The following is a 25293-nucleotide window of genomic DNA, read 5'->3' on the forward strand; positions in this document are numbered from 1 at the left end:
CCATGGTGGTGGCGGCAGCGAGGCAGGGCCTGGTCAACTGCTGCTGCTACTCCTATGGGGAGGAGCAGGAGTGGGGCTCAGGTGAGGGTGGGGAGGTCTCTGGAATAGGGGGCTGCTGCTTGGCCAATAGTGCCAGCAACGCTGCAGCAGTGACCAAGAGGGGTGAGGGGGATGGAGGAAGGGGATGGAGTAAGGGGATCGAGGAGGAGGAGGAGGGCGGCTCAGGTGAGGGTGGAGAGATCTCTGAGGTGAGCGGGGCTGTGACGGGGGGTGAGGGGAGCAATCAAGTACTAGCGCACAGATGCTAGTTATATAGATAGATAGAAGATTGTAGACAACATTGCAAAGTTGATCATTGTGGTGGGACATACAGACACACGTCGAGATTTGAGAAGGAGCTGTGTGAAAATGACGAAAAATTAGTTTCCAAAATGTATAAGCTCTTGCTTTTGGAGGAGACAAGAGATGAAGTGGTTAAAACGACTATGGTAAAATGGGCTCAAGATGTGGGCTATAATATAGAAATGGCAGCCTGGGAAAAATTATGGAAAACTGATTTAAAGTTCACTGCATGTTATCTTTTAAAAGAAAATTATTATAAAATGATGTATAGGTGGTATTTGACGCCTAAAAAACTGGCATTAATGTATAAAAATGTTTCAAACAAATGCTGGAAATGTGGACACCCATGGCTAAGGCCTTTTGGGACATGATATATAATGAGTTAAAGAAAATTTTCAAAATGACATTTCCTAAGAAGCCAGAATCCTTCCTGCTGGGAATAACGCAAGGAGTGTTTTCTGCAACCTCTTTATGTATGCTACTACGGCAGCCAGAATAATATATGAACAGAAATGGTAGATCAAAATCGAGTTTGTAAGGTTTAGATATATGTTTTGAATTATTATTATAGCAAGGGTTAATTCTATAGTTGGTGATTCACGAGGAGGTGTGAGCGGGAAGTCAATATTTGTTTAATGTGATGTGAATGTTTAGATACTGTTAAAATCAATAAAAATTTAAACATGAAAAAAAAAGGGAAGTAGGTAAGGTGTTCTGCCGCCCCTTTCTTTCTGCCTCCCTCTTTCCCTTTCTTCCTTTTCCTCTTTCTTCCCCTTTCTCTCTCTCACGCCCCCCCATCTCCCCCAGTCCAGGAGGGGCAGCCTTTCCTCTGGGTCTGCTGCCTCAATGCGGCTGGGCTCAGTTCCGCTTAGAAGTACCTGTTCTCTGTTTGGGCTACTCCTCAGAATCAGGACCAGGCAAAGAGAAGAAGCCAAGAGAGACATATTGGCGTTGACTGTATGTAGCTTGCGTTGGTTTAGCTGCCCCCTGAATGAGGCAGAGGCGTCTCCCATATTAGGTGGAAGCACACCTGCAAGAAAAAGACGCCTTCTTCCCCTCTCCCAAACACTCATGCTTTTCAGAGACCACTGCTGCGTCCCTGGCAAAATACCACCCCTTGGTTGCCCAAATCCATGGCAGGAAAACCTCTGAGCTAAATGGGCCCATTTCCCAAAGCAGGCCATGGCTGGAAGGGGACCGGAAGGGGCTGACCCCATGGGCTCTTTGCTCACCCCATGGGCTTCTCAGAACCCGGCGCTGAGAGATTCCAGCCATGGAGCTGCCACGGGGGATTCTGTCCAGTGGGAAGACAGGTCTGGGCAGGATGGATTCCCTGGGGATATAGACAAGCCGTTGCCTTGGGCATCCCTCCAAGACAGAGTCAAAGGAGGCCGTTTGGGCAGGTTTGCAGCTACAGGAGCCTTGCCTGGTGGGACTTTGGGGAGGCTGAAGGGGGTTCTGGCACCGCATGGAAGGATTTGTGGAGTCAGAGGTTTGGGGGGCTCCTCTCTGGCCCCAAAGCACAGCCCCCACCCCGCTGAGCCTACAGCAAGAGACGGGCTGTTGCCCTGATGGAGACAGCACCTTTAGGACTGGTTGAAGTGGGAGAGCACTGCACTCCTGGGGAAAGTTCTAGGCCTGTCAAAGGCTGGAGGCAGCACCTCTTGAGGGCTGGGGCCACAGAGATGATGCTGTGGCCCTAGAGATGTCGTGCACGGACTTGTTGGGAGGCATGGTTTGGTCCAGGTCTAGGGAGAGCTGCGAGGAGGGGAGGAGGGGCCCCATGGAAGGCCCCGGGAGCAGTTCCCAGTGCATGGGGCTCCCATAGGGGGTGGGGCGATAGAAGGGCAGGCCGGGGACAGCAGGGAGGGGGGAGAAGGCGGGCGAGTGGCTGGGCGGAATGACCACATTGGGGGCCACACACTTGGTGTAGGAGGTGGGGAGCTGTGGCAGTGGGGGTGGTGTGCAGCCCCCAGAGGCCGGGTCGCTGCTCTCAGGGGCCTGGAGAGCTCTGGGGCGCTTGGCCTGCATGGGGGGGTCATGGTCTTCCTTAGGCCTCTGCCCTGCTGCCCCCCCTTCATTGAAGAAGAGGGGGCCCAGGGAAGAGAGGCTGCTGCATGAGGAGGAGGAGGAGGAGGGGGAGGAACAGAAGGGCGGGAGAACTGGCAGGTGGTACGAGGGGCGCCAGGGACGAGAGGGGCCCCCTGAGGAGACACAGTAGATGGGGACGGGACCCCAGACATCCAGGCCAGCTGCAGGGCCCTGCGTGGCCTCAGCCCCCACCCTGGGCTTCCCACCCAAACCCACATCCTGGGTGCTAAGCAAGGAGTCGATGTGGAAGCTGCTGCTCTGTGGGGCTCCTTCTTCCCCACTCAGGCACAGGCTTCTCCCCTCGGAGGCCGTGAGGTTCTCAGGAGGCCACAAGCTGCCGAGAGGCCAGCCGTGGTACACATACGGGGTGAGATCAAAGGCAAACGTCGTCTCCCCCTGGCGGGAAACGGGTGTGTTTTGCAACTTGAGGGCCTCGGGGGGAATGCGGTCGACATCGACGGTCCAGAAATTGCCCTTGGCCTTGGGCTTGGTGGGGTCCTTCAGCACCTGTGGGAGAGGGGACGGACCGAGTATGTGGGTCCTCCTGAGACAGAAGCCCTCTTCTCAAGACCTACCTGGGGTGAGTGAACCCACGTGGAGGGGGCAGCAGGGTCATGGTGGCAGGCCCCACCCTCTGACCCACGCATGTCCATGGGAATGGCAACATGGAGTCAACACTGGTCGTCTTGGGTGTGTGAAGGGTTTCCTCCATATGACCCAAAACCATGGAAGAACTGGATACCCAACTGTGGTACCTTTGTAGAGTTGTGCGCTGACTCCATGCAGCCATTCAAGTGAAGGTGTGGAGTTCTCCCCTCGATGTGTGGGTGCTCATCCTAGCTACGTTGGGAGAATGGGGCTCATGTCACAGCCCCCATTCTTGTGGATGAAGGAAAGACCCCCACACAAAGCCTCCTCCCCAACTCAACTCTTGACCGGTGTGTTGTGAAACAAGGAATCCCAGACATAGTTGACTACAACTCCCATCATCTCCACCCAAAGATATTCCAGCTGGGGATGCTGGGAGTTGTAGTCAATGACCCCCTGCTACAAGGAACGCCACTCCTGGCCTTCCAAATACTCTCACTCCTGGCCTGCTGCTTTTACCCAGGTCTTCTCGGCCTTCCTGCACTTGGGGTTTGGCGTGGAAACTCATCATGGGGGCCAATCCTTCCTCCAAGATGGCAGTTCCACCTTGTGCCCGGTTTTCTAGCTCAGCTCCACAGAGCCTTAATCGGGTTCAATAACTAGAGCAGGCGGGGCAAACTTGGTCTTCCAGCTGTTGCTGAACTACAACTCCCATCATAGGAACAGAGGAGGCTGCCATAGACCGAGTCAGACTCTTGGTCCATCTCAGTATTGTCTGCACAGACTGGCAGCAGCAGCTTCTCCAGAGTTGCAGGCCGGAGAGGGAGAGGGAATGCTGCCAGGGAGGGAACTTGGAACCTTCTGCTCTTCCCAGAGCGGCCCCATCATCCCCTAAGGGGAAGATCTTCCAGTGCTCACACATGTTGTCTCCCATTCAAATGCAATCCAGGGCAGACCCTGCTTAGGAAAGGGGACAATTCATGCTTGCTACCACAAGACCAGCTCTCCTCCTATAATTACAATAAATTGGGGCTGGGGGTGATGGGAGTGATAGTTCAAAAACAGCAGGAGGGCCAAGTTGGCCCAGCCCTCCTCCAGAGGCTCCAGCCCATGGAATATCTAATTAAACACGGTGCAGAATCCCAGTCTCAAGCGAGGGGAGGATTGGTGCGTTAAGAGGGAGCATCATGACCAGTGTTGCCTCTAACAGGGATTTCCAAATGTGGTTGACTACAACTCCCATCATCCCCAGCCCAAGGCCACTGCAGCTGGGGGTGATGGGAGTTGTAGTCAATAACATCTGGGAACCCTGGCCATGACCGAGTCGCCCTGTGATTGCCTCTGGCTGCGTGTTCTAGGAACTGGACCTAGCTCAACAGGGGATTTGAGGGATGGCCAGCGGGGTCAGGGGGCGGCTGCTGCCTCTCCAGAGCAGGGGTTCTCAACCTTGGGTTCCCAGCTGGTGTTGGACTACAACTCCCTTGGTCCCCTGTCACGATGGTTGAATGGATGATGGAGGCTGTAGTGTGGCTTCAACATCTGGGGACCAGTGTTGCCTGTAACAGGAAATCCCAGACGTGGTTCACGGCCCCTTCCCCGCCAAAGGCCATTGCAGCGGGGGTTGCTGGGTGCTGTGATCAGAAACCTCTGGTCACCCCTGTTACAGGGGACACTGCTGGGGCCCCAAGTCTGAGACCCTCTGCTCGGCAGGAAACACAGGAGCTGTGGGACCCCTCCTGGCTCTTCACCAGCCTCCCTCTTACCTTGTGGAAGCAGTCGTTGGCGGAGAGGTTGTGGCGGATGGAGTCCTTCCAGCCTTGGTAGCCCTCCTGGAAGAAAGGGAAGCAGGCACTGACTTCCTTGATGATCTGCAAGGACAAGTCACACACGTGAAAGGATCCCCTCCTTGTGCTAGGACAGGGACCCCAACCTCGGCCCCCCAGGGGTCCTTGGACTCCCATTGAGCCCATCCAATGGCCAAAGCTGAAGGGCATTGTCTGTGTACCTCTGGAGACCCAAGGCTGGACCCCTGGGCTGGGGCGAGGCAGGTGAGGGGGTCCTAGCACTGCCCTTGGTGGGAGGCCCATCAACCATGGGTGTGGTTCGCATCCCATGGATCTGAATGGCAAATCTCCCAGAGTGGAGCTGCAAAGCCTTTATGATCGATACAACTCAATTAGATCCCCTCACCTTTCCCATCCCACGTATTTCTTTCCCCACTCCCTCCTCTGTCTCTAAAGCACACTTGGCTTCCTGGTGCAGGCACAGCGGCACAGCGACCACACCTAAAGACTAAAAGACAGACTAAAGAGGGATTGGGGGCTCCCAGGGGGAGTGGAGGCCCCCACCCGGAACTCCAGGGGTAAGAGCACCTCTGGACTAAGCCCAGAGTGTACTTGGTGGTCGTGGCGGTTAAACTGGTAAATTCTCAGGGAGATCCATGTCTTCTGTTAGCAGCAGGGCAGATCCTCCACAGGTGGGGGCCGTGGTGGGATACGTCATTCAGTGGAGGCAAATCGATTGTTGGAAATTGGGATTTTTTTGGGGAAAAGAAAATCATTTTTCTTCCAATGGAGCAGAAAGGGTTAATATAGTTTATCGGGTCTACAGAGCAGGGACCAGATTGGTTAGTAAAAATGGAGTCTATGGAGGAGGCAGCTCTGACTGAAGAACGCCAAGTTAAAGGACTGCCCCGTGAAAGCAAAGAGGTGCTGGAGATGAGATTGACGCTCATCCCAACTGATATTTGTGAGGAGTGGAAGAGATGAGGCTACCTGCAGTGAAAGGAAAAAGAACTGGGGTTGACAAGAGATGGAGATCCAAGATCTGGAGGAGCAACATCGGCATGAGACGGGAGGAGGAGGAGGCTTGAGGGTTGGGCTGTCCTCCCCCCCGCCCGCCGTCCTCTCCCCTCCCCTGCTTGGACTTTACTTCTGGCCCCTCTGGGTTTCCTTTTCCATCGGAGGAGCTGCCTGCCAGCCTGCTGCCTTCAGGAAAGCCTTGACACCTAACACCTGTGTTGTGTGTCAGCCAGCAGTCCTTGGTGGCAGGAGGGGCTGCTGGGAAATTAGAGGCCCATTAATTACTGAAGACCTGCCGGTGCCCTGGCTGGAGGCTTGCCTGTAGGGGGCCGGCCTTTGCGGGTGGGACTGAGGGCTGGTTGTATCGTGGGTGGGTGGATTTTTGGGTCAAAGAGCTGTTTTTATTGCCCTGAGTTGTGCCAGGCCTAGTTGATGAGATGTGTTTGGGCTCTCCTGAGGGGGATGATGTAGGGGGTGCACCCAGCAGCCTTGGGGCAGCTACTGCTGTAGTGGTGGGGAATAGAAGAACTGGCGCTGGCAGAACAGCTGGCCATTACAGGGGAAGAGAAATCAGTAATCTAGTAACTATTTCTACTTCCAAGTGTTCTGACAACTCTCAGGCCTTGGGGAGCAGCACCAGCTACCCACAGAGCCTGGCCTTGCTCCTCTGCAATGCCAGGTCAGTTCAGAATAAGACCGAAATTGTCCATGATTTTATCATGGACGAGGGAGCTGACCTGGCATGTATAACTGAGACCTGGTTGGGGGAGGCGAGTGGCCCAGTGTGGGCTCAGCTTCTCCCTCCAGGTTACTCTGTCGTGGAGTAGGCCAAGGGAAGTGGGTGGGTGTGTGGGGTGTGTGTGGAGTGGCTGTGATCCATAAGAATACCATTTCCCTTACCAGGGCCCCTGTGAGACAGTTGATTTATCTTGAGTGCATATTTTTGAGGCTGGGAACTAGGGATAGATTGGGGATTCTGTTGGTGTACTGTCCACCCCGCTGCCCAACTGACTCCCTAACTGAGCTGATGGAGCTGGTCGCAGAGTTGGTGTTGGAGTCTCCTAGACTTTTGGTACTGGGGCCTTCAATGTCCACTTTGGGGCTGGCTTGTCTGGTGCGGCTCAGGAGTTCATAGCGGTCATGACAACTATGGGCCTATCCCAATTAATTTTTGAACCAACTCATGTTGCTGGTCATGTACTCGATTTGGTCTTCTCTTCGGATCAGGGGGGTGTTCCGTGGGTGGGGGATCCAGTGGTTACCCCACTGTCAGACGGACCACTACCTGGTTAAGGTTAGTACCACGGTCACAACCCACCCCTGCAGGGGTGATGGACCTATTAGGATGGTCCACCCCAAAAGGCTGCTGGACCCAGCAGGTTTCCAAAAGGCCTTGGAGGATTTTGATGTTGGTGCGGCCGGTGATTCTGTCGATGCCCTGGTGGGAACTTGGAATAGAGAACTCACCAGGGCAGTAGATATTATTGCTCCTAAGCGTTCCTCCAGGCCTGCTTCTAAGATGGCCCCCTGGGACACCGAGGAGTTGTGGGGGATGAAGCGTCTTGGTAGGCGACTGGAATGCAAGTGGAGAACTCGGCTCGAATCTGACAGGATGCAGCATAGAACCCATTTGAAGACTTATGTGATGGCGGTGCTTGTGGCTAAAAAGAGTTTTTGGTCAGTGCTCATTGCGCCTGTGGGTTCATGTAAGGCAGAGTTATCCTGGGTTGTGAGGAGTATAATCGCTGCTCCTTCTGTCTCAAATCAGCTCCCGGAGATACTCTGCTGTGACGCCTTTAGTGGGTTCTTTGCGGATAAAGTCTCCTGTATTCGGGCTGACTTGGACTCCACTATTTCTGCAGGGTCTGTGAGGGAGGTATCCAGTGATCCCTCTTGTAGTGTTAGGTTGGATCAGTTTCAATCTGTGACTCCTGATGACGTGGACAAGCTGCTTGGAGCGGTACGGCCTACCACTTGTTCTCTGGATCCTTGCCCGACCTGGCTGCTTTGATCTAGCGGAGAGATTGTTGGAGATGGCCTAGTTAATATCATAAATGCATCGCTGGGGGAGGGTAGGGTGCCTCCCTGTTTGAAGGAAGCAATAGTTACACCGCTTCTTAAGAAGCCTTCCCTGGATCCCTCAGTGATGGATAGTTATAGGCCAATCTCCAATCCCCCCCTGGCTGGGCAAGGTAATCGAGAGGGTGGTGGCTAACCAGATCCAGGCGGTTTTGGAGGAATCTGATTATTTAGACCCATTTCAAACTGGCTTTAGAGCTGGCTATGGGGTTGAGACAGCCTTGGTCGGCCTGATGGATGACCTTTACCGGGGAATCGACAGAGGGAGTATGACTCTGTAGGTCCTCTTGGATCTCTCGAAGGCGTTCAATACCATCGACCATGGTATCCTTCTGGATCGCCTGGGGGAGATGGAAATAGGAGGCACTGCTTTGCAGTGGTTCAGTTCCTATCTCTCGGGTAGATTCCAGATGGTGGAGCTTGGTGACAGTTGCGCCTCAAAACAGGAGTTCCTCAGGGCTCCATTCTGTCAGCAATGCTTTTCAATATCTACATGAAACCGCTGGGTGAGGTCATCAGTTGATTTGGTCCTGGGTGTTATCAGTATGCTGATGACACCCAAATCTACTTCTCCCTTTCTTCCTCAGGAAATGGCACTCATTCTCTAAATGCCTGCCTACAGGCAGTAATGGGCTGGATGAGGGATAACAAATTGAAGCTGAATCCAAGCAAGACGGAGCTTCTCATTGTGGGGGCTCAGAATCTGAGGGGTGAGTTAGATCTTCCTGTGCTGGATGGGGTTACACTCCTCCAGAAGGAGCAGGTGCACAGCTTGGGAGTGCTCCTGGACCCAGGCCTCACCCTGGTATCTCAGGTGGAGGCCATGGCCACGAGTGCTTTCTATCAGCTTCGGCTGATTCGACAGCTGCACCCATTCCTTGAAGAGGATGACCTCAAAACAGTGGTGCACCAGTTGGTAACCTCCTGGCTTGACTACTGCAATGTGCTCTACATGGGGCTGCCTTTGTATGTAGTTTGGAAACTTCAGTTAGTTCAGAATGCGGCAGCCAGATTGGTCTCTGGAATAACCCAGTGTCATGGCCCAGACCTCTGAGTCAGAAGAGGAGCAGGAGGACTTGGTTATGAGAACAGACTCTGAAGCTGAGATGGAACGGCAGCAGACAGGGGAATCTGAACAGCTGGCAGAGATGAGGGCTGGGGAGACTGATCAGGATAAAGCTGGAATTTCACCTGTGTTAAGAAGATGTCTCAAGAGAAAGGCTCAGTGGGAGACACACAGGTGCAAGATCTCGCGGGAGAGGGAATAGAAATGCTGAGTCAGGACAGCCTGATTGGCTGCTGGTTATCTCAAGCCCTATATCGAGCAAACGCTGTTCCTGAGACAGTACTGTCAGTAACGTTGCCTTCTGCAGACAGTGTTCCTCATACTTATATTGTTCAATCTTTCTTATTTCAGCCTGTCCTTGTTCTGTTCCTTCCTTGCTGCTTTATTTCAGTTATTACTCAGTTATCATGGGGGGGGGTACCTAGTTCAGTTTCAAGGGACTTTATTTTGTTTATACGATTTTGTCTTTGAGAGTCATTCTTCGCTTTCATTCATGCAGCTAAGCTGCTACTCTTATCTACAGAATTTTTATTTTGACTCACAGAAGTAGAGCTGGAGGGATCGTAAATCCTGTTAGGTTAGCCATGCCAACAGATTTACGATACCCAGAGAGATCATATTACGCCTGTTTTGAAACAATTGCACTGGCTGCCGATATGTTCCCGGGCAAAACACAAAGTGCTGGTTATTACCTTTAAATCCCTGAACAGCTTAGGCCTGAGTTACCTCAGAGAGCACCTTCTTCTGCATAATCCCCACCATACATTAAGGTCATCTGAGGAGGTCCATCTCCAGTTACCACCAATTTATCTACCACCTTGCTTATTCCAGATTGTCTTAAATTAGTTAATGTGGTAAGGATTGCAATACAGTTATCCCTTGCCAACCACAGTCTCACCAACCACAGTTTAAAGTATCCACGAGTGGGAAATTGTGACTGGTCTTGCCAACCATGATCCGAGTATCCACATTTGGCAAGGCATTTTAGTGATTTTGTGGGGTTCAGAGGTTCAATCTGCTCATTCCTCTTGGTGATATTAAGGGATTTGGGGTTATTTTTAGTGATTTTTTGGAGTATTTTTTCCTATATTTTGAAGTGTTTTTGCAATCGCAGTTCCCCTAATTCTGTTTCCCATTAATTCCTATGTCTCGCCAACCATGAATTTTCCAAGCATGGGGTTTTGCGGGAATGTAACCCTAGCGGTTGGCGAGGGATGGCTGTATCCCAAATACAGTTACACTAATTAGTGAAGGAACGTTAATGAAGGAACATGAGGCTTCCAGGAAAAGGAAATGCAAAGCCCTGCAGTGGACAATAAAGAAAATCTCAATCAATCAATCAATCAATAAACTAGGTGGTTTTAAAGACAGACTTCTATTAGGCAGAATTCTCTTTTAATTGGGAAGGGGCTCAGTCACAGAGAACCTGCTCGGCATGCTCATTCCCGGCATTATCTCCAGGAGGGTCTGGAAGAGACCCTTGCTGAAAATAAGGGAGAGCCACCAGGCTAGATGGACCAGGAGGTGGCAACTTCAAATACGTCTCCAAAGCAGTGACCTGCTAGCTTGGATGGCTTTGGAAGGGGCTTGGACAAATTCGCAGAGGACAGGTCTATCAGTGGTACTAGTCCGGTGGCTATGGGCCACCTCCAGACTCAGAGGCAGAACGCCTCTGAATACCGCTTGCAGCAGGAGAGCAGCAGCAGCAGCAGCAGGAGAGAGGGCCTGCCCTCACTTCTTGCCTGTGAGCTTCTTGAGGGCATCTGGTGGGTCAGAGTGTGAAACAGGATGCTGGACTAGATGGGCCTTCTTGGGCCTGATCCAGCAGGGCTGTCCTGATGTTCTTATTAAGTGGGGACAATGAGAGAAACAGGGGCATCATTAGGGGGTGACCATGGGGCACAGGCCCCCAATGAATTGCTTAGAGCAGGGTATCCAGATGCTGCTGAACTACAACTCCCATCATCCCTAGCCATGTCAAATTGTAGCAGTTGCTTCTGCATCATTTGTGGGACCATCTCAGCTGTCACGGATCCTTTTATTTCATTCTGGAAACCAGTTCCTGCTTGGCCTTCCTAGGGTCACAGGCCTCACTTCCAGAATTTACCGTTGAAAAACCCGCATGTTGCTGAACTACAACTCCCATCATCTCCAACTTTGGCCCTTATAGCTGGGGATGAGGGGAGTTGTAATCCAGCACTAGCTGGGGACTCAGGATTGGGAACCCCAATCTTAAAGGTCCCAGTCAGTGTTCCCTCTAACTGGGATTCCCAGATGTTGTTGACTATAACTCCCATAATCCCCAAGCCATTGCAGTTGGGGATTCTGGGAGTTGTAGTCAACAACATCTGGGAATCCCAGTTAGAAGGAACACTGGTCCCAGTCCCTGTAGATTTGCAAGCTGAAGAGGTCTACTACTTTTTTAGTTCACCGATTTAAAATTTGCTCTATTATCTTTAATATTCAATAACTTCAAGTTCATGTAATTAAAAATGTGTAGCTATGTCCTGCTATGTTGCCTCATCATAGCAGGGGGGTGTTCCTGGGAGAGATGAGCGAAGTACGCTGGGAGGTATACTCCCAGTAGGGTCACCCAAAGCGCAGAGGTCATCCCAGCTGCCCAGCTAAAACAAGCAGGCACCTCTATTGGGCAGCAGCAATATAGGAAAGTGCTGGAGGCGGACGATCACTTCAGTGACAACGACAAAGGCATGATTTCATACTGCGCGGGAGAGGGCAATGGTAAACCACTCCTGTATTTTACCAAGAAAACCACATGGATAGACAACATAGAATGATTGTTGATGTAGTGCCGGATGATGGGCCCCTCAGGTCGGATGGTACTCAACATGCTACTGAGGAAGAGCTGAGGATCTCTCAGAGTACCGATGGTGTTTATGACACGGTTAGACTAAAGCCTTTTGGATGTCTAGCAGCTGATGTTGCCGACCGTACGGGAAAAGAAAATCCGAAGCTGCAAAGACCGAATTACAATGGGAACGTAAGAAGCAGGAATATGGGAAAGCTTGACACAGTGAAAGATGAAATGAATCGACTACAGATTGACATCTTGGGCATCAGTGAATTAAAATGGACTGGAATGGAACACTTTCAGTCAGAAAACCATACCGTTGACTACTCAGGACACGAAAACCAAAGGAAGAAGCGTGTTGCTTTCATAGTCAGGAAGGATATAGCAATGGCAGTACTTGGGTACAATGCAGTCAGTAACCAACTAATATCAATTAGATTTCATGGACAACCCTTTAACATGGCAGTTCTTTAAGTCTATGCCCCAATGACTGATGCAGAAGAAGAGGAAGTTGATGGGTTTTATGCTCAAGTTCAGTCTGAAATTGACAGAACATGCAAGCAAGATGTGATGCTGGTGGTTGAAGACTGGAATGCTGAAATTGGAAATGGTAAGGGGGAAAACATGGTCGGACTGTATGGCCTAGGAAACAGAAATGAAGCAGGAGAACGACTTCTTAGTTTCTGCCAAGCCAATGATCTCTTCATAGCTAACACATTCTTCAAACCACCAAAGCGGCGCCTATACACATGGACATCACCAGATGGAGTACACAGGAATCAAATTGATTACATTATTGGTGCAAGGAGGTGGAAGAGCTCAGTTATAACAGCAAAGACATGGCCGGGGGCTGATTGTGGAACAGATCACGAACTGCTCATGTGCAAGTTCCAAGTCAAGCTAAAGCAGAAAATCAAAGCTATCCAGCTCCCATGATATGATCTTGAGAATGTACCCACCATCAAACAGAGATGGAAGGAGTATACTGAAAATCTGTACAGCAGAGATGTCAACGTCCAAGATACTCTGACAGTGTTTCTCAACCTTTTTGGAGTCAAGGACCGCTAAATTCGTCATGCAGAGTTTCAAGGACCACTACATTTTTCGTGTGCAGTTTCTAGTCCCAGACCAGCAGTTAGCAAAGGGGTTTCAAGTTTATCTATTAGTACAGGCGTTCACAGGTGTTCACCACTCAAATGTCCTGATGGGCCAAAACTGACCGTGACTTGGCTCATGGTGGCCGAGGTCAATTTTTAGGGTGCTGATTATTAAAATAACACTTAATCAATCAATTAAATCAAAGTGAAATTAATGAAAATGAATTTAATCAATATTTAACTTTTGAAGTTCTGGCTCAAAAGGGGGAGGGAGGAAAGGATGAGACATCATGGCTCCCTGGCACCTGAGATTTGTCCAGTCCAGATTTAACATTACCATATTTTAAAAATAGGTTTCAACCTTACACTCCATTCTTCCAATTCTGTCTTTTCTTACTCCTCATCTATCTATTTTGCATATAAACATGCAGGCAGGAACTTGTGTCAAGTTCCTGTATACATAATATCTTGCTTCTTAAATGCATAAGAATAGTAATTTAATATTGCTTTTAAAATAGTACTCTCTCTTACACACACAGTACTCCCCCTCCAGCTTTCCTCCTCTCTTCATTTGGTAATCACTGCCCTTGCTCTCCTTAGCAAATGGGACAACGCATGTTTGCTACCATAAAACCAGCTTATCAATTTAATTGATAGGAAGCTTAAAACATGACATCTCATATCATACTGGAAGTCTGTAACCAAACATCATCCAAAAAACCTCCAAGCAGTACACTCAGAACTAAAACACTCATTACCTTGAAAAGGTAATGTTATGGTAATGAACTTTACACATCAATATGGCATCCACATTAGGAAAGTAAACCACAAGGAATGGGGTGGGAGATTTAACCTTTCATACCACACATTCACATATATCCAGGTTTTTACAACTGTAATGATTTTTAGGCAGAGGTTTAAGGGGGAGGGGAGTACTATGTACTCACACATGAGTGGGAAGACTTTTAGTGGGTCTCTTCTTCATCCTTCTTTCCCTCCTTCTCTCTCCTCTATTCACCATTTCATACCTTGCTACACCTAGCCCCCACTCCATCCCCTTTCTCGTGATCTCTTTTTTCCACTGGTTTTCTCAGTTCACACACATGTTAGCTTCATCCCCTTTTTGGTAAGTCAGTAGCTCACCCTAGCCACCCCTTTCTTCATCTCCCCCATCCCCTCCCCACATTTTATTTCTCAGTTCACACAGATTGTACTTGTTCTCTCCTGTATGCTTGCTTTTTAAAATCCCATTTTATTTGATCTTCATCCCCTTTTGTTGAGTCAGTACATGATCAGCCCGTCCCTCACCCCCACCCCTTTCATTCTTCTTATCTTTCCCTTCTTTTTTCATTTGATCAGCACTGTTGCTTACTTTTGTTTGTTTTCTTATCTTTTGCCTGCCTGCCTTCCTCTGTTCCTCCTCTGTAGTAGTTCAGAACAGAGTTTATGCATGCAGAAGTTCAGAACAGAGTTTATGCATGCAGCACTCCAGCCAAGCCAAGCACTCCCTCTCACTTGCCCTGCTAACTGCCTCCTGTGTGTTTCACCGGCTGCATACCAGTGACGTCACTCGCTCTCGCTATCTCCTCTCATCAAAGAGACTGGAGAGGGAGAGAGCTAATCTCCAGGGTGTTAAAGGACTGGCATGCTTGAAAAAGCGGGGGTGTTAAAGGACTTGCACGGACCGGCACTCAAGCCCCTGGGGACTGGCAGCGGTCCAGGGACTGGCGGTTGAGAAACTGTGCTCTAGAAGATATTCCTTACTTGCAAGAACCTCTAGTATGGGAAGATGAAGTTAGATCAGCACTCTGGTCATGACCAAGTTGGAAGGCTACAGAAATATGGCAGGCAACAGAAGAAGCATCAGTCAAAGCTCAAACCAAATTATGTCAGCAAATCTGGAGAACGACACAGTGGCCAACAGATTGGAAGAGGTCAGTCTACCTACCCATACGAAAGAAAGGAGACTCAACAGATTAGGCAAACAATCGCACAATATCCTTAATTTCACATCCTAGAAAAATAATGCTCAGGATCATTCAAAATAGATTAGAGTCCTATGTGGAAAGGGAAATGCCGGATGTTCAAGCTGGTTTCATAAAAGGACGAGGAACAAGACACATCATTGCTGATGCATGCTGGATAATTGAGAAAGCCAAAGAATACCAGAAAGAAGTCAATATGTGCTTTGACTACAGAAAAGCCTTTGACTGTGTGGACCATGTCAAGTTGTGGAATATCCTTAGGAAAATGGGCATCCCAGAACACCTCATTATTCTCATGAGAAACCTATACACAGGACAGGAAGCCACAGTACAGATGGAACATGGTGAAACAGAATGGTTCCAGATAGTCAAAGGAGTAAGACAAGGCTGTATACTTTCTCCTTCTTTATTCAATTTATATGCTGAACATATACTGAGAGAATAAGGGGTATAAGGGGTAGGTCTTAGGTCTGTTATTTGCTAGGGTTAAAATTTCCCAGGGCTGGATTTGCTAGGGCTACCAAACTCCAGTGTTTTACTTTGTCCCTGCCTGGAGGGGGTGGAGTCAGCTAGGGCTGGGAGAGGCTCCACATTCCTTTGACTCACATCCTGTGTCTCAGCTGGAAGGCTACTCTACATAAGATGCGAAGGCCCGAGAGCATAAGGAACAGAGCATAGCGAACAGGGATAGCAAACAGGATGTAGGAGTTTTGCAGAGCAAACAGGATGTCGGAGTTTAGCAGGAGTTTAGCGGGGGAGTTTGGAACAAACCCCTGTGATCACAAGGAGCTTGGTCGAGAAGAGAACTTAAGTACAAATCCCTTCCTCATATCCCTGATATTCTTGAGAAAGGCTGTTTGGACAGATAAATAGCTGACCATTACAGCTGAGACCTATCCTTCTAATAAACTATCTAATAAACAGATAATAAGCTATCTCTAAATACTGTAAACAGCCAACAAAAGCAGTATGAAGATAGAAAGTCAGCAGGGGAAGGGGCACTTCCCAGTGTATTGCACAGAGTGCCACATGTATGACTATTTGCCCCATGGGCAGAAGTCATGGGTGTGTGCTCGGTGCAAGGAGCTCCTGGCCCTCCAAGAACAAATTCATTCCCTTGAGACCAAAGTGGCGGATCTGGAGAAGCTCAGAGAGACAGAGAGGCATGTGGACGAGACCTTCAGGGATGTGATAGAGGCATCTCACTCCAGGGCTGGTAGCTCCTCTGCTGTCAGGGAGAATGAAGGTCTCCGGCAAGGAGGACATTGGTCTGAGGAAGAGGGAAATGCTCCTTTAGAATGGACCCCTTCCATGGATGATGAGCCCATATCCTCTCGCACGGGGGATACTCCTCTGGGGGGTGGGGGCCTCTTTGTAGTGGGTGATTTGATCACTAGAGGGATAGAGAGATGGGTTTGTGACCCGCGTGTTGACTGCATGGTGACTTGCCTGCCTGGTGCAAATGTTGCAGATATCACATGGCGTCTAGACAAGCTCTTGGGCAGTGCTGGGGAGGAGACAGCTGTCATGGTGCACGTCGGCACCAATGATGTGGGGAAATATAGTTGGGAGGTCCTGGAAGCCAAATTTAGGCTGATAGGTAGCACTTTGAAGTCCAGGACCCCCAAGGTACCATTCTCAGAAATGCTACCTGTTCCACCTGCAGATATAGTGAGACAGGCAGAGCTGAGGGGTTTCAATGTGTGGATGAAACATTGGGCCGGGAGGAGGGATTTAGAGTTGTTAGGCACTGGGATACATTTTGGGGCAAGCAAGGCCTGTACAAAAGGGACAGGCTGCACTTGAACCAAGATGGAACCAGACTGCTGGTGCTTAAAATAAAAAAGGTTGCAGAGCAGCTTTTAAAATGACACCTGGGGAACAGCCAATGGGAGCTGGGCAGTATCCCGTTTGTCAAAAGCCATCCTTTAAAATGTGAGGGTGCAAAGGATTCAGATAAAACAGAAGGGGAAAGAGCAGTACCGCATAAAGAGCAGACGGGAGCCTGTGCCAGCAGGTCAAAGAGTCAAAAGAAAGATAGCACACATCAGGTGAGAGATTCAGCATCTAGGTGCTTATATGCCAGTGCCAGAAGCCTCCGAGCCAAGATGAGTGAGTTGGAGTGCTTGGTTGCTAACGCAGAAATAGATATAGTGGGCATAACAGAAACATGGTAGAACAGTGAGAACCAGTGGGACACTGTTATCCCTGGGTATAAACTCTATAGAAGGAACATGGAGGGGCGCCTTGGAGGAGGGGTAGCACTGTATGTTAAAGAAGGGATAGAATCTAACAAGGTAGAAAACCTAGGTGGACTGGAGTCCTCCACAGAAACCCTGTGGGTGACAATACAAGGCCGGAAAGGGAACGTGATACTGGGAACGTGCTATCGCTCTCCTGATCAAAACGCTGACAGTGACTGGGAGTTGCAGCAGGAAATCAGGGAGGCGTCAAGGATAGGCAGGGCTGTAATCATGGGTGACTTCAATTACCCACACATAGACTGGGTATATTCACAGTCAGGTCATGACAAAGAGGTCAAATTTCTAGATACGCTAAATGACTGTGCCCTAGAACAGTTGGTCTTGGAACCAACCAGAAAGAAGGCGATCTTCGACTTCATTCTGAGTGGCACCCAAGACCTGGTGCTTAATATTTTTATTGTCATTTTATTGTATGTTTTTTAACTTTTGTAAACCGCCTTGAGATTGTTTTTAATGATAGGCGGTATCTAAATTCAACAATAAAATAATAAATAAGTATATAAATACATAAATAAAATAAACAGGGTAGGTGTAAATGGAGAGTTTTCACAATGGAGGGGAGTAAGAAGTGGGGTCCCCCAGGGATCTATATTGGGACCGGTGCTTTTTTAATTTATTCATAAATGAACTAGAAGCAGGGGTAAGCAGCGAGGTGGCCAAATTTGCAGATGATACCAAACTCTTTCAGGTAGTGAAATCCAAAATGGATTGTGAGCAGCTCCAAAAGGATCTCTCCAAACTGGGTGAGTGGGTGATAAAGTGGCAAATGCGGTTCAATGTTGGCAAGTGTAAAGTGATGCACATTGGGACGAAAAACCCCAAGTATACGCTGATGGGATCTGAGTTGCTGGTGAATGACAAGGAGAGGGATGTTGGGGTCGTGGTGGACAGCTCGTTGAAAGAGTCAATTCAATGTGCGGCAGCTGTGAAAAAGGCCAATTCCATGCTAGGGATCATTAGGAAGGGGATTTAAAGTAAAACGGCGAATATTATCATGCCCTTATACAAAACTATGGTGCGGCCACACCTGGAGTAACGCATACAATTCTGGTCACCACATCTAAAGGAGGACATTGTAGAACTGGAGAAGGTGCAGAAGAGGGCAACCAAGATGATCAGGAGCTTGGAGCACTTTCCTTTTGAGGCAAGGCTACAACACCTGGGGCTTTTTAGTTTAGAAAAAAGATGACTGCAGGGAGACAAGACAGAGGTCTATAAGATCATGCATGGTGTAGAGAAAGTGGATAGAGAGAAATTCTTCTCCCTCTCCCATAACACTAGAACCAGGGGTCATCCCATGAAATTGATTGCTGGGAAATTTAGCACCAGCATGCGGAAGTACTTTTTCACACAAGGCATAATCAACTTGTGGAATTCTCTGCCACAAGCTGTGGTGACAGCCAACAACCTGGATGGCTTTAAGAGGGGTTAGGGTAACTTCATGGAGGAGCAGTCCAGAGTGTGTGCCAGTGCCAGGGTCCACCCCCCCGCATTTCTGGCTTGCTCCAGTGGGCTTGGCCCCCTGACTCCCTACCCCCACCAAGGGACAGGTCTTTGGAGCCATCTACTTAGGGGAGGTGTCAGTGTTGACCTTGCTTATCTTTCCCAAGTGAGCGATTCCAAGACTCAAGGCAGGAACCTTGTAGTTTGGAAGCCCCAGTCCTGGTTTCAGAAGCTGGGAGGGAGCACTACTTCTTGGAAAGTCACTCTGCACATTCTCAAAGGCACTGCTTATTATAACTACACACATCCCTCTAAGGCTCTGCCCTTGCTGGTAGGAGCTGGTTCCAGGGCGAGGGTGGCCAACCTGAGGGTCTTGGGCCAACAAAGGTCTAGGAGGTCTAGGACCAACAAACAAAAGTACTTTTTCACACAACAAGTGATCCATTTGTGGAACTCTCTGCCACAGGATATGGTGACAGCCAACAACCTGGAAGGCTTTAAGAGGGGTTTGGATAACTTCATGGAGGTCTATCAATGGCTACCCGTTGGAGGATGCCTCTGAGTATCAGTTGCAGGGGAGTAACAGCAGGAGAGGAGGCATGCCCTCAACTCCTGCCTGTGGCTTCCCGCGGCATCTGGTGGGCTACTGTGTGAAACAGGATGCTGGACTAGATGGGCCTGGGGCCTGATCCAGCAGGGCTGTTCTTATGTTCTTAAATGGATCACAGAACAAATCAATCCAGAATTTTCACTTGAGGCACAAATGACCAGGCTCAAACTATCATACTTTGGACACATGATGCGAAGACCCAGTTCCCTTGAGAAATCCATAATGCTGGGAAAAGCTGAAGGAAAGAGGAGAAAAGGATGACCAGCAGCAAGGTGGATCATGCTCGATCATAACAGCAATGAAGGCACTACTGAGAGACCTTAAAGGCCAAGTGGAAGCCAGATCATCCTGGAGAGAATCTATCTATGTGGTCCCTAAGGGTGGACACCGACTTGAGGGCACTTAATCAATCAATCAATCAATCAATCAATCAATCAATTTTCTCCAAACAATCTAACATGGAGTAAGCCTCTGCAACCCATCTGCAAAGCTATTTTTGCTAACCTGTCCAGCTGAAGGTAATTTCTGGGTCAAATTCCTGCTCTTTGGCTCACACAGTCCCACATCTGGGGGTCAGATGGCCTGATTAACAGCTGCAAAGCAGGTGAGATCTAAGCCTCCAGATAAAATGAAAGGTGGGACTTCTTGGGTAGATTTAGGTGGGTTGGCCCTTTTATGATGCTAATTTCTGATGAAATCCACTAGGAGGCCCCCAGGCTTTGTTACTGTGGCTGGAGATGAGGACTATTGTCCTCCAAAATATCTGGGGACCCAAAGTTGGGAAGGGAACACTCAACTTGGAAGAAATTGGAAATCGCCCACCTGTATCATAAGAACAGCCCTGCTGGATCAGGCCCGAGGCCCATCTAGTCCAGCATCCTGTTTCGCACAGTGGCCCACCAGATGCCGCTGGAAGCCACAGAAAGGAGTTGAGGGCGTGCCCTCTCTCCTGCCATTACTCCCCTGCAACTGGTACTCAGAGGCACCCTGCCCTTGATGCTGGAGGTGGCCCACAGCCCTCTGACTAGTAGCCCTTGATAGACCTCTCCTCCATGAAGTCATCCAAACCCCTCTTAAAGCCATCCAGGTTGTTGGCTGTCACCACGTCCTGTGGCAGAGAGTTCCACAAATGGATCACGCGTTGTGTGAAAAAGTACTTCCGTTTGTTGGTCCTAGACCTCCTGGCAATCAATTTCATGGAGTGACCCCTGGTTCTAGTGTTGTGTGAGAGGGAAAATAATCTCTCTCTCTCTCCACTTTCTCCACACCATGCATGATTTTATAGACCTCTATCATGTCTCCCCGCAGTAGTCTTTTTTCTAAACTAAAAAGCCCCAGGTGTTGTAGTCTTGACTCATAAGAAAGGTGCTCTAGGCCTTGACGGTATCATGATCACAACTCCAGTGGTTATCTAACCCTATCTGTACAGGATCTCTGGTGACAAGCTTACTTCTCTTGGATGATGGGCTTTTTAGTGAGGGCCCACCCGTGAGATAATTTATTTATTTACATTTTTATTTTTTACATTTTACACCCCATTCTTCCTCCAAGGAGCCCAGAGCGGTGTACTACATACTTAGGTTTCTCCTCACAACAACCCTGTGAAGTAGGTGAGGCTGAGAGAGAAGTGACTGGCCCAGAGTCACCCAGCTAGTTTCATGGCTGAATGGGGATTTGAACTCGGCTCTCCTCAGTCCTAGTCCAGCACTCTGGCCACGACACCACGGGGGCTCATCAGACGGACTAGGAGGTCTGCTTTCCTAGGGGCCCCAGGCATCCTCCCTGTTCATCATTCCAAGCTCATGGCGGCTGAGGAGGATCATCCCACATCATCCCACAACCTCTGGGAACCCCTCTTGCTTTGGTCACCCTGGATGACTCAGAAAAGTGGGGAAATCAAGACTGAGATGGGAGCTGTTGTGGTTGGGGATGATGGGAGTTGTAGTCCCAGGACCCAAGGTGGAAAACAGGAAGGAGAGCTGGTCTTGTGGTAAGGTAAAGTGTGCCGTCAGGAGTCGGTGTCAACTCCTGGCAACCACAGAGCCCTGCGGTTTTAATTTGGTAGAATACAGGAGGGGTTTACCATTGCCATCTGAGGCAGTGTGGCGTAGTGGTTAGAGTGCTGGACTAGGACCAGGGAGACCCGAGTTCAAATCCCCATTCAGCCATGATCCTTGCTGGATGACTCTAGGCCAGTCACTTCTCTCTCTCAGCCTAATTTACTTCACAGGGTTGTTGTGAGGAGAAACCTAAGTATGTAGTACACTGCTCTGGGGTCCTTGGAGGAAGAGCGGGATATAAAATGTAAAAAATAAAATAAATAAATAAATCTCCCATGCAGTATGAGATGGTGATGCCTTTCAGCATCTTCCTATATCGCTGCTGCCCGACAGAGGTGTTTCCCATGGCAAGCCCGAATTGTCCCCTTTGCTAAGTAGGGGTGTGTTTTTCTTTTTCATTTGAATGGGAGTCTACATGTGTGAGCACTGTAAGGTATTTCCCTTAAGGGAGGCTCGCATGCAGAAGGTTCCCAGTTCCCTCCCTGGCAGCAGCATCTCCCAGACAGGGCTGGGAGAGACTCCTGCCTGCAACCTGGGAGAAGCTGCTGCCAGCCTGTGTAGGCAATGCTGAGCTAGATGGACCAGTGGCCTGATTCAGTACATGGCAGCTTCCTGTGTTCTCCTATTCTCTCTCAGACAAGTAGAGAGACAATAGGAGCCCTGGCCTCTTTCATTTCCACAGGCTTTGGGCAGGATCAAAAAGAAGCAGGATCAAAAAGGGTCCCTCCATGCTCACTGCCCAGCCCCCTTCTTCTTTCCTTCCACCAAAGTAATTTGCACCCTGCTGTTTCTAATCCTCAAGTTGCTTGACTGACCCCCTGACCCGGTGGAGATATTTACACTAGAAATCGTGGCTCCCAGCCAGATACAGAGCGAGCCCTTATCACCCTGGCATCCAGGCCTCCCTCTGCGTAGCTCTTGCTCTCTCTCTTGTGCCCCCCCCCCACATCTGGAAATGGAGCAGCAGTGGGGGCCGGGTGGTTTGGGCGCTCTTGTGCTGAGAATGCCATGGGGTCCTTCGCAGCACCAATGGACATGCAAGCCACCCAAGAGGGACAGGTGCTCTGGGCTGGGTCTGAGCCAGGGCTCTCCAAAACACTGCCCCAGCTGGGGCTGTCCAGCTGTTGCTGGACTACAACTCCCATCACCCCTGCTGAAGTGTGTTCTGGCTGTGGGTGATGGGAGCTGTAGTCCAACCACAGCTGGAGACCCTCAGGTTGGCCACCCTCGCCCTGGAACCAGCTCCTACCAGCAAGGGCAGAGCCTTAGAGGGATGCGCGCAGTTATAATAAGCCCACTGGAGCAAGTCAGAAAGGGGGGGGTTTACACAAGCTGGACCTCCCCTCCGCTTTGTGGTTTGCTCCAGTGGGCGTGGCCCCCTGACTCCCCACCCCCACCGAGGGACGGGTCTTTGGAGCCATCTACTTAGGGGAGGTGTCAGTGTTGACCTTGCTTATCTTTCCCAAGTGAGCGATTCCAAGATTCCAAGACTCAAGGCACGCACCCTGTAGTTTGGAAACCCCAGTCCTGGTTTCAGAAGCTGGGAGGGAGCACTGCTTCTTGGAAAGACACTCTGCACATTCTCAAAGGCACTGTTTATTACAACTGCACACATCCCTCTAAGGCTCTGCCCTTGCTGGTAGGAGCTGGTTCCAGGGCAAGGTTGGCCAACCTGAGGGTCTCCAGCTGCAGTCAGACTACAGATCCCATCATCCACAGCCAGAATACACTGCAGCAGGGGATGATGGTAGTCCAGAAACAGCTGGACAGCCCCAGCTGGGGCAGTGTTTCGGGGAGCCCTGGCTTAGACTTAGCCCAGAGCACCTGTCCCTCTTGGGTGGCTTGCATGTCCATTGGTGCTGCGATTAGGGGTGTGCAGGGAACCACGGAGCTGCGGTCTGGCACTGGGGTGGGTGGGTGGTTCCATTAAGGGTGGGGGGAGGGCTTTACTTACCCCTCCCGCGTTTTCCCAACTCCGGCGCCGTAATTACTTGAGAAATCGGGCAGCAGGATACCTCCCTGCCGCCCCCTTCAATCCCTGCTTGGCCACCCCCTTCAATCCCCCTTCAAGCCCGTTTTGTCCTTAGAAAACGGGCAGCAGGATCCCTCCCTGCCGCCCCTTTCCCTGCTTGGCTGCAAAAGGTTTTAAGAAAACAAAAAAGGCTTTCAGGAATCGAAAGGCTTTTAGAAATCCTGCCGCCTCTTTCCCTGCTTTTGCCAAGGGCTTGGCTCCTTTTAGAAATCGGGCGGCAGGATACCTCCCTGCCGCCCCTTTCTGCCTTCTTAAAGCCTCATTTTGAATACGGGCATTATAATATTAGCAGTTTTACTTTAAATCTCCTTCCTAATGATCCCTAGCATGGATTTGGCCTTTTTCACAACTGCCACACATTGAGTTGACACTTTCAATGAGCTGACCCCAAGATCTCTCTCCTGGTCATTCACCAGCAGCTCAGATCCCATCAGCGTATACTTGAAGTTGGGTTTTTTTTGTCCCAATGTGCATCACTTTACACTTGCCAACACTGAACCGCTTTTGCCACTTTGTCACCCACTGACCCAGTTTGTTGAGATCCCTTTGGAGCTCCTCACCAACAGTTTTGGATTTCACTACCGGAATTTGGTAGTCTCCCTTTCATATCCAACCAGGGTGGACCCTGCTTAGCTAAGGGGACAAGTCATGCTTGCTACCACAAGACCAGCAATCCTCTCTTATAAATATGAAGAAGTCCATATTGCTTGTTCCTAGTCAATCTCTGTCCCCATTTTTACCTTTGGAGGATGCTTTGTTAAACCTTTGTTTGCATGAGCAGCAAGAGTGGATGTTCTTTGGGTCCTTGTTTTTTGGCCTTGGGTTTGCCTTCGGGTTTACCTCCCCAAGAGTCATCAGAAGCTAAAACCCTGAATGTGCACCTGGAGTGGGAGGGAGGGAGAGCGCCTCTAGCGCCCAGGTTCCAAACTGTGGTTCCCCCAGATGCTGTTGGACTACAAATCCCATCACTCCCAGCACAATGCCTAGGGATGATGCCTCTTTTAAAGCCGTGCAATCTGGTGGCCCTCTCCACATCTTGTGGCGGTGAACCCCACAGGCTAGTGATGTGCTGGGTGAAGGAGGGCTTCCTCAACGTCCGGGCAACCAGCTGCCCTGGATGAGCGGCCGGAGGCCGTGAGAGAAAGAGGAAGCCCCCCCGCCCCCTCCACTCCACGCATCCCTCGGTGAGCCTCCGCCGGGACCCCTTTCCCCCAGCCCGGCAGCAGCCCCACGCCCGATGGGGAGGACCAGCCCCCTGGCGGGCGGTGGTCCGGGCCGTCCGTGGCTGCCCCTTCCCGGTGGTTCGAGAGGCCCCCCCCCTTGGCGAGCAGAACTGCTGCAGGCAGAGAGTGGCCGACTCCCGGGTCTCCCTTCGAGCCCTTCCCCGCGAGGAGCCCCTAAACGCTCAGCCCGACGGGGCCCACCAGCCTCCCGCGCCTCACGGAGGGCGCCGAAGCCGGGCGCTGCTGCAGCTGGGCGAGCGAGGGAGCAGCGAGGGGGTCCCCGACGCCCGGGAGGTGTGGAAGCCGCCCCCGCCGGGCAGGTCCCGGCTCCCCGCAAGGCGCGGCTGCTGCTGCTGCTGCTCACCTGCGACAGCTTCAGCCTCTTCTGCGGGGAGTTCTGGATGACCAGCGCGATCATGGCCAGGTAGCTGTAGGGCGGCTTGGCGTGCCGGTGGTAGCGCTTCTTCTTCTCCCTACTCCGGGCCCCGCTGCGGCGGCGGCGGCTGCTGCTGCCCGGCTCCGCCGCCTCCAGCTCCTCCGCGGGGCCCTCGCTGCGGGCATCTGCCTCGGGAGCCCCTTCCTGGTCTTGGGGCAGGGCGAGGGCCAAGGAGTCCCCGCCGCCGCCGCCCCTGGGCTGGGGAGGAGGACAGCCCCCCTCTCGGCCAGCGCGGGCCCCATTCCAGGACGCTGCTGGGCCCCTGCAAAGGTGGGGCGCAGCCATGGAGCGGGGAGGCTGAGGGGCCATTCATGCCTTTCTCATGCTGATGCTGCCTGCCCTGGCTGGAGCCCGGGAGCTCGAC

At 50.7% G+C, this 25293-nt stretch overlaps 1 protein-coding gene across 2 annotated transcripts; it reads right to left on the bottom strand.

Annotated features, from left to right (window-relative positions):
• Positions 1–952: 952 nt before the first annotated feature.
• Positions 953–25293, bottom strand: LOC128322013 (forkhead activin signal transducer 3-like). Of its 2 annotated transcripts, none has more exons than XM_053242677.1 (3): positions 24858–25293; positions 4785–4850; positions 953–2940 (listed from the first exon to the last, which is right to left on the bottom strand). In XM_053242677.1, exons 1-3 carry the CDS (start codon positions 25236–25238, stop codon positions 1984–1986), a joined length of 1404 nt encoding a protein of 467 aa, XP_053098652.1. In that variant the 5' UTR covers positions 25239–25293; the 3' UTR covers positions 953–1983. The 2 variants fall into 2 exon arrangements, with proteins under 2 accessions (XP_053098652.1, XP_053098651.1); XM_053242676.1 differs by having other exon boundaries at positions 4785–4889.

Source organism: Hemicordylus capensis, chromosome 4, assembly GCF_027244095.1.
Source record: "Hemicordylus capensis ecotype Gifberg chromosome 4, rHemCap1.1.pri, whole genome shotgun sequence".
In the NCBI taxonomy this organism is placed as follows: domain Eukaryota; kingdom Metazoa; phylum Chordata; class Lepidosauria; order Squamata; family Cordylidae; genus Hemicordylus; species Hemicordylus capensis.

What these genes read in the sequence shown, in the direction of transcription:
- LOC128322013 (XM_053242676.1), bottom strand. Translation starts at nt 25,238, where the DNA reads ATGGCCCCTCAGCCTCCCCGCTCCATGGCTGCGCCCCACCTTTGCAGG. An exon ending in AGAGGCTGAAGCTGTCGCAG is followed by an intron (nt 4,890 to 24,857) that starts GTGAGCAGCAGC and finishes TTGTCCTTGCAG; the next exon opens with ATCATCAAGGAAGTCAGTGC. An exon ending in CCAACGACTGCTTCCACAAG is followed by an intron (nt 2,941 to 4,784) that starts GTAAGAGGGAGG and finishes CCTCTCCCACAG; the next exon opens with GTGCTGAAGGACCCCACCAA.